The following is a 16,093-nucleotide window of genomic DNA, read 5'->3' as shown; positions in this document are numbered from 1 at the left end:
ACTCCATATGACATGTATGTAGACCAAGGCCAATGTGGATGTTAGCCTCAATCTTATAGGTAAGAGATGTGTGCCCAAGAACATGAAATATAAGCATTATGTCAGATATAATCTCGAAAACAAGTTGTCTCAGAATCTCAGCAACACTACTTACTTTCTGAGATGTATGCGAAGATTTCAACGATCTTCTGCTGACTGCTGTTTGGGACAGCTTCTGCTGATTGCACTTTTACTTCACATGAGTTAATAATCCTGTTGAACGCAGAGTTAACAGTAAACTTCGTGTACCAATTAAATTCAGACTCCAGAGTGAATAACTAATCGTGTGTACAGTAGAAATTTAGCATTTATGTCAAAAGTGACTCGGGAAGGATAATGAGTCATCTTTTAACTAAATTACCTATTACTAATAATACTCAGTTTAAAAGCAATAACAAATTACGAATTACACGTCTGGTAGACCATGTGCTAGACATGGCCACAATGTGTAAGAAACTGCACAAAGAAAATTTCTAAACATAGCGGCAGATAAGAACGCCTTTGAATAAGCGGTAATGTGACGTAGCCATCACCTCCGACTGTACTGGTAAACGAATGAGAATGAAGTACTATACCACAGACATGATTCAAAACATATCGATTTGACCAAAGTCTGAAAACAAATGAAGGGCTACTTAAGAACCTGAAAGATTGCATAGAGAATATTATACCAAGCTGCGAAAGGCTTCCTGGAACTTCACCATAATGCCAATGGGCCCTCACCTGTGGTCATCCCAGTTGCTGTTCGCACTGAAGCTGACCCTTCACCTGTGGTAGAGTGGGAGGTCGCCCCAGGGCGAAGCAGGCGGCGAAAGACTTCCCAGGCGGCCGCACGTAAGGCCTCCCCGGTTTGTCTGACAAACAGGTTCCAGGTGATGTCTGTCGCTGACATTTTCAGTGAGCCAGATGCTGTCGCCTGTCCTGTTTTAGAGGAAGCCACTCAGCCTGTAAGTTCTGGGCAGTAGCAGAGGGTGGGATTATTGGTAGTTGGGAGCTCCAATGTTAGGCGCGTTATGGGGCCACTTATGGGCTTGGCTGACAAGATGGGCAGGAAAACCAATGTGCACTCCGTATGCATACCGGGTGGAGTCATTCCAGATGTGGAAAGGGGTCTCCTGGATGCCATGAAGAGCACAGGGTGCAGCCAACTGCAGATTGTTGCTCACGTTGATACCATTGAAGTGAGTTACTTTGGATCAGAAGACATTCTCTCTAGTTTCGAGAGGCTAACAGAAATGGTAAAGGCTGCCAGTCTTGCTGGTAAGATGAAAGCACAGCTGAGGATTTGCAATATAGTCGATAGGACCGATTGCGGAGCTCTACTACAGAGCCGAGTGGAGGGTCTGAAACAGAGGCTCAGACGGTTCTGCGACCGTGTAGGCTGCAGATTCCACGACTTGCGCCAAAGGGTGGTTGAGTTTCGGGTTCCGCTGAATAGGTCAGGTGTCCACTATACGCAGGAGGCGGCTACACGGGTAGCAGGGGCTGTGTGGCGTGGACTGGTCGGTTTTTTTAGGTTAGAGGGTCTCCGGAAAACGCAAGTATGGCTTCAGTCACAAAGGGTGCAGGCTGAACATAGGAAGAACGTAGATACAAGAACCGTTGGTATATAATTTGTAAATTGTCGTAGCTGTGTTGTGAAAGCACCGGAGCTCCAAGCGCTAATAGAAAGCACCGATGCTCAAATCGTTACAGGCACTGAAAGCTGGCTACAGCCGGACATAAGCTCAGCCGAAAATTTTGCGAAGAACCTAACGGTGTTCCGATAGGATAGGCTAAACACAGTTGGCGGTGGCGTGTTTGTTGCTGTCAGAAGTAGTTTATCTTGTCGCCAAACTGAAGTAGAAACTTCCTGTGAGTTAGTATAGGCAGACGTCATTGCTGCCAAATGGAAGAAAATAGTAATTGGATCCTTTTAGCGACCTCCCAATTCTGATGATACAGTTGCTAGAAGGTTCAAAGAACTCTTGAGTTTGATTTTAAACACATACCCGACTCATGCGATAACAGTTGGTGGTGATTTTAATTTACCCTCAATATGTTGGCCTAAATACATGTTTAATTCCGGAGGTACGCATAAAATATCATCCAAAATAGTGCTAAACACATTCTCTGAAAATTGTTTCGAGCAGTTAGTTCATGAGCCCACGCGAATAGTAAACGGTTGTGAAAACACACTTGACCTCTAAGCAACAAACAACCCTGAGTTAACAACCAGCATCAAAACCGATTCAGGGGTTAGTGAACACAGAGTTGTCGTAGGGAGATTGAACACTGCAATCCCCATATACTCGAAAATAAGCGAGAAAGATACCTATTCAAAAAGCGGAAAAAAATTCACTTTAAGCCTTCCTAAGAGACAATCTCCACTGATTTCAAGCTAATAATATAAGTGTAGACCAGATGTGGCTTGGATTCAAGGAAATAGTATCGGCAGCAATTGAGAGATTTACGCCAAATAAATTAACAAACGACGGAGCTGATCCTCCTTGGTACACAAAACGTTAACGTCGATATGCATCGGGATTCTGGAACATATATTGTGTTCGAACATTATGAATTACCTCAAAGAAAACGGTCTATTGACACACATTCAACGAGGATTTAGAAAGCGTAGAGTGTTGAGTACTATTGACTTGCTATTGACTTACAAAGTGACAAGTGCAATCGATGTAATTGAAAATTGCTTATAGGGAAGCGCGATTTTATGTATTTTTTAATTAACTCTGAGTTTCGTAGCGCTTGAGTTGATACCTATACACTTTTTCATTGAATGTCAGTAAAAATGGAACAGGAATTATTACCTTCGCCTTAATTTCGTCTCTGTATTTACCAGTGGGAGCTTTAGGAATCTTAAATATTTGATCATCTTTTAATAAGAGTTTTAGTTATATATGCACTTCTGTAAGGATAACAAGCGAACTGCCTTTGTGTGACTTGAAATTTAATTCGTTATTGTCTGTACCAATAATACCTAGGTCACTTTTGTGAAACCTTTGCCTTTTTCCAGGTGTTACACGCTCTTTCATAATGCTGTCAATACATTTCACTAAAATATCAATACACATATGTACAACACACCCCTCTATATTCTTTAGTCTGTAGGGGATGGTTTCCTTACCTATGTTTTGCTTTTAATTCACCCTTAAGCCATTTATTTTTACAATATATCTTGATATTCTCAGACATATCATTCCTAACCTTGATATTCATTTAGAAGAAGCTGGAGTCACTTTCAACGAAATACACTTCCTTACAAATCCCTTTGCTTGTACACACATAATTTACTTTAAATTGCTTCTTTGGTACATATTGACCACCAAACTTGCTTTACTGGGCACGGCAAGTAATATTTTGTGCATGTGGCGCTAAAAAAGTGCAATGAATGTTAAGAATCGCATTATGCAATACACAGTCGTAACGATGTATTTTATAACAGACAATCAATTTTGGTCTAGGATCAGACCATCATCAGGTCTCCAGTACCAAAGAAAATCTGGAACCCATATCACAAAGTGTGTAACATGAAAGCATACAGCTGATACGTGAGACACCAATAAATACTTTACAGCTTATAGCAAAGTAACAAAGAACGTACAGACGCATCTTAGCTCTGCGTCTGCGTGATTGTAGTATCAGATACTGGATGTACAATGTTCCATCTTTGCTATTAGCTTGGTCCATTTATCCTTATAGCTGTTAACTGTGTGAAAAACGCATGGATCCAACAGAATAGGTAAAAGATTTAACGGAAAGCCAATGTGCATCTGCTAGAAATACACCCACTGATGTTAAGATCATACATAATAACAATCTCAAGGGGATCCATTATATTACAATATTAACATTTAATAACAGATTACTCAAAATACATCTATTATACTACAGCACTAATAGTTCAGTTACCGCCTACGTGTTATGGTTACTAGACAGTGTTAGTAGAAACACAGATAGACACATCTCAGTTTAACCAACGCTGAAAGTAAATCTTTTTTATAGAGGCAGAGACCTTATACATGGTTTAATAGTCATTATAAGTGCTTAACATGGCTAGATATAACAGTTGCTCTAGTTCTTTGTTTAATACATCACTTATCTAGAGTTATAAGGACAGGCTATCAATGTTCAGCAGTGCCATATGGATTAGGGGAATTAACAATTAACAATAGACCTACAGAGTATCAAAGTAAGTCACCAGCCAACGTCATACTGATATTTGCTTAATAGTTCTCAGTTGGAATTCTCGCCTAGTTATTGTCTTAATTTATCAAGCTACGTTATAACAGAAAGTCATGTTAGGTGGGTCATGGAGCCCTTCAGGAACATAGTGGGAGGGGAAGAAGTCCAACGTTAACTTGGTGTGCTCGCCGGAGGGACTTGTCCAGGATGTGGAAGAGGCTCTTCCAGCGGCTATTGTGCGTGCAGGGCAATGAAGGTGTTACACACAATTTAATTTACATCAATTTTTACATTATTACAAATTCAGAATAGCTAATATGTTATTTGCACTTTTCGGCTTATTTGGTACCTCTTAGTTGTTACTGTTCTTAATTATGCCTTCTGGCTATTTGTGACCTAATTAGTGATGTCATCATACATCACACATCATGCGTTTATAAACTCTGGTGAATAAAGAATGACATGCAGCCAGAAGTTCGATACTCAACAGAAAGTTTTTCAAAAGGCTATTAATAGCATATTCACTTGCCAATTTTCACTTAATATTTCTGTTCACTCCACAAGATCGGAAAATATAATTCTGCAATGAAGCTTTGACAGGATCATTCAGAAAGATAGTTCACCACACCAAACTGTGTATACAACGCCAACCTCGAAGATCATGATAAATTCCTTAAACTTTTTATCCTGCCATAGTACTAAACTTTTGCAAAACATCTATGCGTACCTTGAATCATGCTGAAATTGACTACGAGGACTCAACATAAACTATGTAGTCTTAACGTCCAACATGGTATAAGGGACATTGTTATAATTTGACCTGCATTCTGGTAAAGACAACAACAAAGTTGTCAAAGTACTTTGTGTTGTTAGGCTCTCTCTGTACATTAAGTATCTTTTAGGATGGGTTTTAAGATTGTTATACATTCTGCCTCCTTCAGAAGATTAATCTGAATACCTTTTTCCACCTCATGAAATATTTCCATGTTTTTTCAGTGTTCCCCATTGTATTTTCTAGTTTTGTAAGGTTGTCACTCAAAGCAGATTTATGACTGGGATTACAATGTTCTTTAAATTTTATGTTAAGCTTCCTTCCTGTTAGTCTACGTATTCCTGGTCAGAAAGGACACAAGTGATTTTCACTCTCGAACTATCATAAACTGATAGAAATATATAATTTTACTTGAATAGTCATGAATATATTAGGATTTAGCTCATGGAATTTACTGTATAGTTTTTGAATCTGTGTTGTAGTACCAGTGGTTACTGATTGTTATAGTGTGACAAGATTTGTCGATGTTTCAAATTTTTGTTGTTTTATTGCCATGCAAGAAAATGTACAAAGAACCCACTGGCAAAAGAACTATTGTATCCTTTATAATGTCATGTGATGAAAAGTTATGAACGTTTGGATAATTAGTAACTAATTAAGGCAATTGATCAGAACATTTAGCGAGATGCAGGTGACCAGTTATGATAATTATCTAATTTTGAACAATTGTGGAATCTTATGCCTAATACGTGCCTGAAAATTCAGATGAACCAATCCTTCTTTCACATTCATAGCACCTTTATTCAGATAAACATACCATTATTTAGTTACATTTGTGATGTAATAGTAGCCAATTAAATGACCTTGAATGTCTGGTTGATGATGTTTGATCCATAATTGTGCTGTTTCTCTTATAAAATATACATGAACGTCTCAAGCATTTCATTTTATATCTACATATACACTCCGCTAGCCAATAAGCGGTGTGTGGCAGAAGGCACAATTTGCGCCAAAGTAATATTCCCCCCCCCCCCCCCCCTCTGTTCCACTCGCAAATGGCGCGAGGGAAAAACGACTGTCTGAAAGCATCAGTACAAGCTCTTATTTCCCATATCTTTGAATGATGATCACTACAGGATTTGAAAGTTGGTGGTAATAATATATGTTCTACATCCTCGGTGAAGATCGGATTTCAGAATTTAGTGAGCAGCCCCTTCGGTTTAGCGTGCCGTCTATCTGCAAGTGAGTCCCATTTCAAACTTTCTATGAGATTCGTAACGCTCCCGCGATGGCTAAATGTACCAGTCACGAATCTTGCCGCTCTTCTTTGGGCCTTCTCAATTTCTTGAATTAGACCCAACTGCTAAGGGTCCCATACAGAGGAACAATACTCTAAGACTTAACGAACTAACGCATTGTAATCTATTTCCTTTGTTGAAGGACTGCATCGCTTCAGGATTCTACCAATAAACCGCAGTCTAGAGTTTGCCTTAACCGTTACTTGTATAATCTGATCATTCCATTTGGGATCATTTCAAACAGTCATACCCATTTACTTGACGGATGTTACCGCTTCTAAAGACTGGACATTTATTTTGTTATCGAAAATTAACGGGGATTTTCGTCTTATTATACGCAGAAGGTTACACTTACTAATATTGAGAAATAACTGCCAGTCATTACACCACGCATTTATTTTCTGCAAATCCTCATTGATTTGTTCACAACCTTCGTGTTACACTACTTTCCTGTAGACTACAGCATTATCGGCAAACAGTCTAAGGCAAACAGTCAACCACATCGTTTATGTAAATCGTAAAAAGCAGAGGACCTATTACGCTGCCCTGGGGCACACCTGAAGTTACTCTTGTTTCTGTTGAGGTTACCCCATTCAGGGCGACATACTGCTCCCTGTCTGTTAGAAAACTCTCTATCCAATCGCATATGTCATTGGAAAGAGCGTAGGCGCGCAGTTTGTGTAGCAAGCGACAGTGCGGAACTGAGTCGAAAGCCTTTCGAAAGTCGAGAAATATGGCATCAACCTGGGAACCGGTATCTAGAGCCTGTTGTATATCATGCACAAAGACGGCCTGCTGTGTCTCGCATGACCGCTATTTCCTAAAACCGTGCTGGTTTCTGCAGATGAGCTAGGATCGTAACTGTTCTACAATCCCACATACACGAAACACTATGTCAGCCATCCTTGTGTTTATTAGATAATTGAAAGGGGGAATGGTGCTGCAGTCCTCTATCGTAAAGGAGTTGCTGTAAGCTAGGTTTAGAATTTCGGGCTTCTGTTTATCATCATTAGTTATATTACCCGTACTGTCAGCAAGAGAAGGTATTGAATTATTTGAGCGTTCATAGATTTTACGGATGACCAAAATTTTTTGGGGTTATTTTTATAATCTGCAGATAAAATATTGCTTTCAAATTTGTTAAAGAGTCTCTCATTGTCTTTCTGACAGCTGCTTTTATGTCGCAAAATTTCTGTTTGTCAGCGGGGCAGTGACTACGTTTAAAACGACTGTGAAAAGTTCTCTGCTTTCTCAGCAACTTCCTAATATGTTTGTTGTACCAAGGTGGATCCTTTCCCTCCCCTATATTTTTGCTGGGCTTATACTTCTCTAGCACGTGGTGAACAATACCTTTAAATTCCGACAAAAGATGCTCAATATCGTTGTGTCCCGTGGTGATTTGAGCTGACGATGAAGATATTCATTAATGATAATTTCATTTGCTTTCCCAATGAAGAAAACTCTTCAATGTTCCTTGGTTTGTTTTTTTTGCAACTTCCACTGACATAGAAGCCACAACGACATTACGACCGCTAATAACTTCTTCTAGATTAACTTGCTCATAAAGATCAGGTCTGTTTGTCGCCAAGATATCTAATATTTTCACATCTCGAGTTGGTTTTCTAACCAATTGCTCAAGGTTGTATGCTGAGAACGCTCCTAGAATAACTTCATACGAATCTTAGCTTCTGCCCCCTGTGATAAACGTGTAAGTTTGCCAGTCAATGGATGCTAGATTAAAGTATCCACCTATGGATAATTTGGATATTTACTTCCTATGTACTCAAGACTTTCCCTGAAACGTTCTGCAACGTTTGTTGAAGATGCTGGTGGTCTATAAAAACATTCTGTTACAATGGTCAATCCTTGTCTAATTGACAGATTTATCCCAACTATTTCACAGTCCGACCCATTAACGATATCGTGTTTAAACAACTATTAACTGCAATGACCACACCACCTCCTATAGCATCAGTCCTATCCATAATATTTAATACAATATTGACATTGCTACTGTTTATTTCGGAGATTATCTCGGGGATCTTTCTACAGACATTTCGACAATTTACTAACATGAGATTAAGTATATTTAAATCCTTTGGAATGACCTGTTTAGGCGACTAACAATTTTTACAGTTGGCACACCCACATCAGTGTAATGATCTGGTAATTTTTCGGGCCAACGGTTTGTTTCCCATGGGGAGGAACCTAATCTAAAATTTAGCACGGACTTCTATGCGAGATGCCTATAACAGTTTCCACAGCGAAACGTTGTCTGAAACCTGGCAGAAAATCCAAAGAGATTCTGGTCTATGTGAAGTATGTTAGCGGCAAGCAACAATCAATGCCTTCTCTGCGCGATAGCAATGGAGATACTATCGAAGACAGTGCTGCCAAATCAGAGTTACTAAACACAGCCTTCCGAAATGCCTTCACAAAAGAAGACCAAGTAAACATTCCTGAACTAGAATCGAGGACAGCTGACAAAATGTGTAACGTAGAAGTAAATATCCTCGGAGCAATGAAGCAACTTACATCACTTAATAAAAGCAAGTCTTCTGGTCTAGACTGTATACCAATTAGGTTCCTTTCGGAGTATGCTGTGCAGTAGCAACATACTTAACAATCATATACAACCGTTCGCTCGTCGAAATATCCGTACCCAAAGACTGGAAAATTGCACAGGTCACACCAATATTCAAGAAAGGCAGTAGGAGTAATCCACTAAATTATAGGCCCATATCGTTAACGTGGATATGCATCAGGATTCTACAATATACATTGTGTTCAAACATAATGAATTACCTCAAAGAAAACGGTCTATTGACACACATTCAACGTGGGTTTAGAAAGCATGGAGTGTTGAGTACTATTGACTTGCTCTGAACAAAGCTACAAAACTTTGAGAAGTAACAGTGGCCCTATATTCGTTCCTGTATTCATTGATGCCCCCACTTGTTCCTGTTGAAAAATTTAATTGTTTTGTACTACATATGTTTACAAAAATGTGCTCAAATAGCGTTACCAGTTACCCCTTGAGTCATGATAGTCTAGGCAAAGGGCACGTTCTAAGGTCATTTATTGAAGTCACATACCCTTATGTATTGAGCTGAGTTAGGGAAAACATTAAGAGGCATACAACCGTCAAAGAATAAAATCAGATTTCTGATTCCCCCTCTATATTGGACATCCAACAGCTTGCTGCAGTCATGTCTGTAGTTTTGAAACTGTTATAATAATTAGAAAGCATAATATGTGCAATTACTGCAAGGACTTCTTTTCTTGTGTCTTCACAACTACTGACTCTATACGATACTGATGTATATGTATATACACTAGCACTCTATACTGTGGATCATTATTCCATAAGAAGAAATCCAAACTGCTATTCACATCACAGTGCAACATACACAGATAATGATATAATGTTGGTAATATAATATCATGGCGAATATATTGTTTACACCCGAAAACTGGAACACTTATAATTTTTTTGAACTTTTGCAACATTTTTTCGTATTTAGTTATTACCTATTTGTGCACATGATCTAAAATTTATAGGACAATAAGTAATAGACACACATGTTTGCCACAAAGTACAGTGGTGCTTTATTTTCTCTACATAAGTGCAGGGTACAGGACAGTGGGAGCAGCTCAAGACTGCGCGTCTGCAGTGTGGTGCTCCCTCAGCAGCAGCGACTACTTGCTGTGTGCAGCTCTGCGGGAAGCGCCTGACCTGGCATGGGGTCTGCTTCCAGCTCTGGACGCAATGTGTCGTCGGCTGCCTGCACGTGCATGTTTCATGTGGCCAGCCCGGGCGTGAGCACCTGATCAACAATAAACAAAAAATATGATGTTCCTCCGACACCTGCGTGCTCTCCTGTTCATCAGAAAATGTTAGTAGGCTTAACAAAAAGACACTGAAGAATTGTATCACACACAACTTGTTTTTCTAACTGATTTTCTTTGGACTAATTGCTGCTTCAAAGATCAAGAGCACTGCTCTAAGCTTTAACTTTTCGTTTTAGTATATCCAGCTATACAAAGTTTAGCTTTACGTGGATATTTTACTCTATAGTGATCTGATATATAAACAGGGTGATTTTCATTAATATTTAAAAACTCTCAAAGCGGAGTATAAGACTCTGAGACAAGATATTTAATACAACATACATGGAGCCAGAAATGTCAGCAAATATTTGCGACCATATGTGTCTCATGTCAAATTATTTATCTCGGAGCCATCTACGTCACTTTTGGTTTCCTAAACAGTAATATGAATCACACTGTATTCTTATATTGGGGATGAAAGGCAGGTGTAAGCTATGTACCTGTGATAACTTCAACTCCATCATTGCTAAACATACCTCCTTGTAGACGTCGGTAGTATGCACACATCTTAAGCTGTAAGACTTATGGCATTTTCATGCTAAAACTCAGTTTCTGTAACTCGCTCTAAATATCACTCCTGAAACATGTCAAAGCGCTTAAAAAACTGTGGTAAGAAGACATCATAAAATCTCACTGACGGTCACTAAGAATCTTCGAGACATATGATTAACGTTTAACCATATTTCTGTCAACTTTCAACTATTTTTCTAAACTTGTGTGTTGGCATAGACATATTGTTCTACCAGAAAGAGTAACTGCAGTAATTTTCTTTCTGATTTCAAACAAAGGTTAAATGACAGACAAATAAATGATTAGCTCAGAAATGAACAGTGTGCGCTGCTCAAAACAAAACATGCATATTTAATGTATGCACTAATGGTATAATACTACAAACAAAAATCCTCGAACCACCTGTCTCGTCTATAGACGAATATCTCAAGTGTTTAAAGTATCAGAATAATATAGATTATCAACTAGGGACTTAAACCTACAAGAAAGTACACACAGACTCGCAGTCTACACCATAACCTGATGCCGTGAATGGTACGGCAATTAGGCCCATGCATTGCCTGCACGCCTCAGCTGCTGTTTACCTTTGGCTGCCCGCCTGCTCTCTCCACTCAGACCCTCCTCATCACCGCTGTCGTCGGCGTCGGCGTCTGCTGAGCCGTCGGCGTCGTCGTCATCAGCGTCTCTGTTCTCGGCTGCTTCATCCACCGCTTCATCTTCATCGTCTGCAACAGCGAACGGCGTGCAGTACGCCACGAGTAACACTCCAGCGATCAGCAGGACAAGGGACGCCTTCATGGCTGCAGTGGTTTCTACTACGCTGGATGCCTCAATACAAGTGCCATTAGTGAGCACACCGACCTCCTCTTATACGGCGTGTCGGACACTTATCTCCCAAATTGTGGCATTCAAGGACAGCTACTTAGTGCGTACTTCAAAAGCGCGATTAGCCATATCGTCGTCATAACTTACTGCCAGAAATATCTTGGGGGACTTGGTATGCAACCTTGATGGTTAATGTGACTGTAAGCAATTGTAAGTAACTTGAATTATGAAATTGTCTCCTTCGTATGGTCAGGTGCATATAACAGCACTGACTTAGAATAACGACTAATTTAAAAACGAATAAGACTTTCATCTACTGTTAATCTGTTCATTGTTCTCGTTGCCTTACGTAAAAATTGTCCAGATTTAGATAAAAGTGTACAACGTTTTCCCATCATACTCTGTTATCTTATGTTGAAAATCGTTAATTCGTTTTACCAATAATTAACACCAATAATTAACAATAAGCTTTGGATTTGTTTAACATGAAGCATAAATTTTCTTATGAAACCTATCCACTTCTTAAGAGTTTCTCCAAATTCTCCTTACTGTAGATTATTACAGGTAGGTAGACTGTGAACCCCAATATCGACGTTTGGTGCCAAGCAGCTACCTTCCACATTAGTGATTTTCTTTTATTTCTTTCATCGTTTCTCCCATGCACACAAAAATAGCAACAGTGAGAACCATTAGCCGGTTATCACTTGCGTCATAGTCTTCCATTTTTCTTTCTTTATTAATCACGCTATTGGTATATGAACTGACCCAAATAGGATGGGATACATCACGTGTCTCCACTCCGATGTTTATCTGACTTTGAGGCGTCGTTCATCACATATTGGGTATTAATTATTAAACATTGTTTCCATGCTGAACTAATGCTCATTATCAACATCAGTAAGACGTGTGATCCATACAGACACTGAGACTTTATTTTATACGCTGTGGCTCGGAAGTAACCAGACACCAAACGCATTTTTCACGAATCTCTTGAATGAAATCCTGGCTGTGTCGGTCTCGAAGCTTTCGTCTTGCCAGACATGCTCTGTGGGTGACAGATCAGAAGGTCAGTTATTCCATTTGTAAATCTGTTCGTTCCTAAAGACATCTGTGCCATTAACTGCAGTGTTTGATTAGCATATTGCAATTGGCGACCTTGTTATCAAGGGTATAACAGCAGAACTGCTTCTTATGAGCTTTCAGTAGAGTGTCTATCGGCACGTTGCTGGCAATCTAACCGCCACAAATGGCAGTGACAATCTTCGCTACACAAATCCAACTACTCCTTCGGCTCTTTTATATATTGGTCTTGACGCCTATTGACAACTTGAGACGTGAGGCTAGTGTGCTCATTCTAAAAATACATGATTGCTCATCGTAGACATTTGGCTGAAAGGACAATTCGTACATTCCGAGGGTACATCTAGAATTCCTGATTTTTCTCATAAAATAAAATAAGTCTTTAATCTTTTCCGTCTTAACCTTCTACTTTATTAGTTTACTAATTTAGTACTGGAATGTATTACATAGCTCCGTAGTTACAGGCAGTGTGTGATGCAAATTCATATTAACAATCAGTCCTGGTTTGTCATTGAGTAATATGCTATAAATGCCATTCCATGTAGCCTGAATCTTCCTTGGCTACATACACTCCTGGAAATTGAAATAAGAACACCGTGAATTCATTGTCCCAGGAAGGGGAAACTTTATTGACACATTCCTGGGGTCAGATACATCACATGATCACACTGACAGAACCACAGGCACATAGACACAGGCAACAGAGCATGCACAATGTCGGCACTAGTACAGTGTATATCCACCTTTCGCAGCAATGCAGGCTGCTATTCTCCCATGGAGACGATCGTAGAGATGCTGGATGTAGTCCTGTGGAACGGCTTGCCATGCCATTTCCACCTGGCGCCTCAGTTGGACCAGCGTTCGTGCTGGACGTGCAGACCGCGTGAGACGACGCTTCATCCAGTCCCAAACATGCTCAATGGGGGACAGATCCGGAGATCTTGCTGGCCAGGGTAGTTGACTTACACCTTCTAGAGCACGTTGGGTGGCACGGGATACACGCGGACGTGCATTGTCCTGTTGGAACAGCAAGTTCCCTTGCCGGTCTAGGAATGGTAGAACGATGGGTTCGATGACGGTTTGGATGTACCGTGCACTATTCAGTGTCCCCTCGACGATCACCAGTGGTGTACGGCCAGTGTAGGAGATCGCTCCCCACACTATGATGCCGGGTGTTGGCCCTGTGTGCCTCGGTCGTATGCAGTCCTGATTGTGGCGCTCACCTGCACGGCGCCAAACACGCATACGACCATCATTGGCACCAAGGCAGAAGCGACTCTCATCGCTGAAGACGACACGTCTCCATTCGTCCCTCCATTCACGCCTGTCGCGACACCACTGGAGGCGGGCTGCACGATGTTGGGGCGTGAGCGGAAGACGGCCTAACGGTGTGCGGGACCGTAGCCCAGCTTCATGGAGACGGTTGCGAATGGTCCTCGCCGATACCCCAGGAGCAACAGTGTCCCTAATTTGCTGGGAAGTGGCGGTGCGGTCCCCTACGGCACTGCGTAGGATCCTACGGTCTTGGCGTGCATCCGTGCGTCGCTGCGGTCCGGTCCCAGGTCGACGGGCACGTGCACCTTCCGCCGACCACTGGAGACAACATCGATGTACTGTGGAGACCTCACGCCCCACGTGTTGAGCAATTCGGCGGTACGTCCACCCGGCCTCCCGCATGCCCACTATACGCCCTCGCTCAAAGTCCGTCAACTGCACATACGGTTCACGTCCACGCTGTCGCGGCATGCTACCAGTGTTAAAGACTGCGATGGAGCTCCGTATGCCACGGCAAACTGGCTGACACTGACGGCGGCGGTGCACAAATGCTGCGCAGCTAGCGCCATTCGACGGCCAACACTGCGGTTCCTGGTGTGTCCGCTGTGCCGTGCGTGTGATCATTGCTTGTACAGCCCTTTCGCAGTGTCCGGAGCAAGTATGGTGGGTCTGACACACCGGTGTCAATGTGTTCTTTTTTCCATTTCCAGGAGTGTATAAATCAACTTCAAGTTTAGGAAGTGTGAGGTGCGTGATTCTGGCTGTAGTTTGCAAACCCCTAGAATGCAAATTTAAATTATCTGTGATCAGAAAATGAAATTAAACTCCCTATGCAATCATGCAAGTTTCCTTATAAAAGGCAATGAAGCGATATGCGTAAAGGATAACTACTTATTAACTTCTGTTTTTAACAGGGGTAACACCATCTTAAAGTAAATAGTTCTGCATGAAATACACAGGTCAACCACCTCACAACAGCACAGGTTAGTGAAAGGTTGCATCTGTCTGTTAAATGAAGATACAGGCTTATAAAAGAAGCAGTTTATATCCCTTAACGAACATACAAGTGCGACAACTTTCAACAAGATAGAATACCGGGAAGTAGTAACGAAAAGTGAACTCGGAAATCAAACATTCTTCACAAATGCCAAATGTATACTGTAATTCGAAAAACTAACTGCAGTCGTCAATTACCGTTACGACTAACTCTACAGAGTTAACATATACTAGGCCCCCCAATCCACTCCACGGAAAAGTATTGCTAACCGAATCTCAGCAGATAAACGCCTATCTCTCGATTCCGTTCGAGCCGGCTGTGAGCAGAGGTCAGTAGCGTACTGGCCCCTTTTATCACATGCAGCGCGTGAGGACTGCACCAAAACCGTCGTTCGCGGAGGCTGGAGGGAGAGTGTCTAAAACTGTCGTTCTAATTTCACTCTCAGGTTTTGGAGAAGTTCCAAATCATCCAGCAATGACAATAATGTTCCTGAGTGCTGTATAATTTCTAGATATGTTTTGCCGCAATTGCGACCACCTCCCCAATAGCGACTACTTGCTGTGTGCTTCTCTGCGGGAGGCGCCTGACCTGACATGGTGTCTGCTTCCAGCTCTGGACGCAATGTGTCGGCTGCCTGCACGTGCATGTTTCATGTGGCCAGCCCGGGCGTGAGCACCTGCTCAACAATAAACAAAAAATATGATGTTCCTCTGACACCTGCGTACTCTCCTGTCTCATCAGAAAATGTTAATAGCCTTATCAAAAATTTCCATCTATAGTTGACACAGATATTAACCTTAAATTTTGTAAGTATATAACACACTGAAGAATTGGATCACACACAACTTGTTTTTCTAACTGATTTCCTTTGGACTAATTGCTGCTTCAAAGATCAAGAGCTCTACTCTAAGCAATAACTTCTCATTTTAGCATATCCAGCTATACAAAGTGTAGCTTTAAGTGGATATTTTACACTATAGAGATCTGATATATACAGGGTGATTTTCATTAATGTTTAAAATCTGTCAAAACGGAGTATAAGAATCTGAGACAAGAAATTTAATACAACATACATGGAGCCAGAAACATCAGCAAATATCCTAAATGTGGTTGACGAATTTTGCACATGTTACATGACCAGTTTATGTACCTCCCCACAGGTGCAGTGGTAGTGGTCAGTACTAAACACTGCTCAGCTAGCGTACTACGTTTTCCTAATGGTAGATA

The 16,093-nt window shown here is 41.1% G+C and overlaps 1 protein-coding gene across 2 annotated transcripts in view; it reads right to left on the bottom strand.

Annotated features, from left to right (window-relative positions):
* Nucleotides 1–11,536, bottom strand: part of LOC126198455 (uncharacterized) — a 41,286-nt gene extending 29,750 nt beyond the window's left edge. Inside the window, exons 1-2 of one of the 2 annotated variants that reach the window (XM_049934792.1) lie at nucleotides 11,274–11,536; nucleotides 10,074–10,115 (exon numbers count right to left, since the gene is read on the bottom strand). In XM_049934792.1, the coding sequence (XP_049790749.1) occupies nucleotides 10,074–10,115; nucleotides 11,274–11,487 (256 nt within the window). In that variant the 5' untranslated portion in view covers nucleotides 11,488–11,536. The remainder of the gene's footprint in view (nucleotides 1–10,073; nucleotides 10,116–11,273) is intronic. The other variant, XM_049934791.1, reaches the window with a different exon arrangement.
* Nucleotides 11,537–16,093: the final 4,557 nt, after the last annotated feature.

This window comes from Schistocerca nitens, chromosome 8, assembly GCF_023898315.1.
Source record: "Schistocerca nitens isolate TAMUIC-IGC-003100 chromosome 8, iqSchNite1.1, whole genome shotgun sequence".
Taxonomy (NCBI): domain Eukaryota; kingdom Metazoa; phylum Arthropoda; class Insecta; order Orthoptera; family Acrididae; genus Schistocerca; species Schistocerca nitens.
Note: the sequence above shows the minus strand (reverse complement) of the source record. Positions and strands in the feature narration are given on the sequence as shown.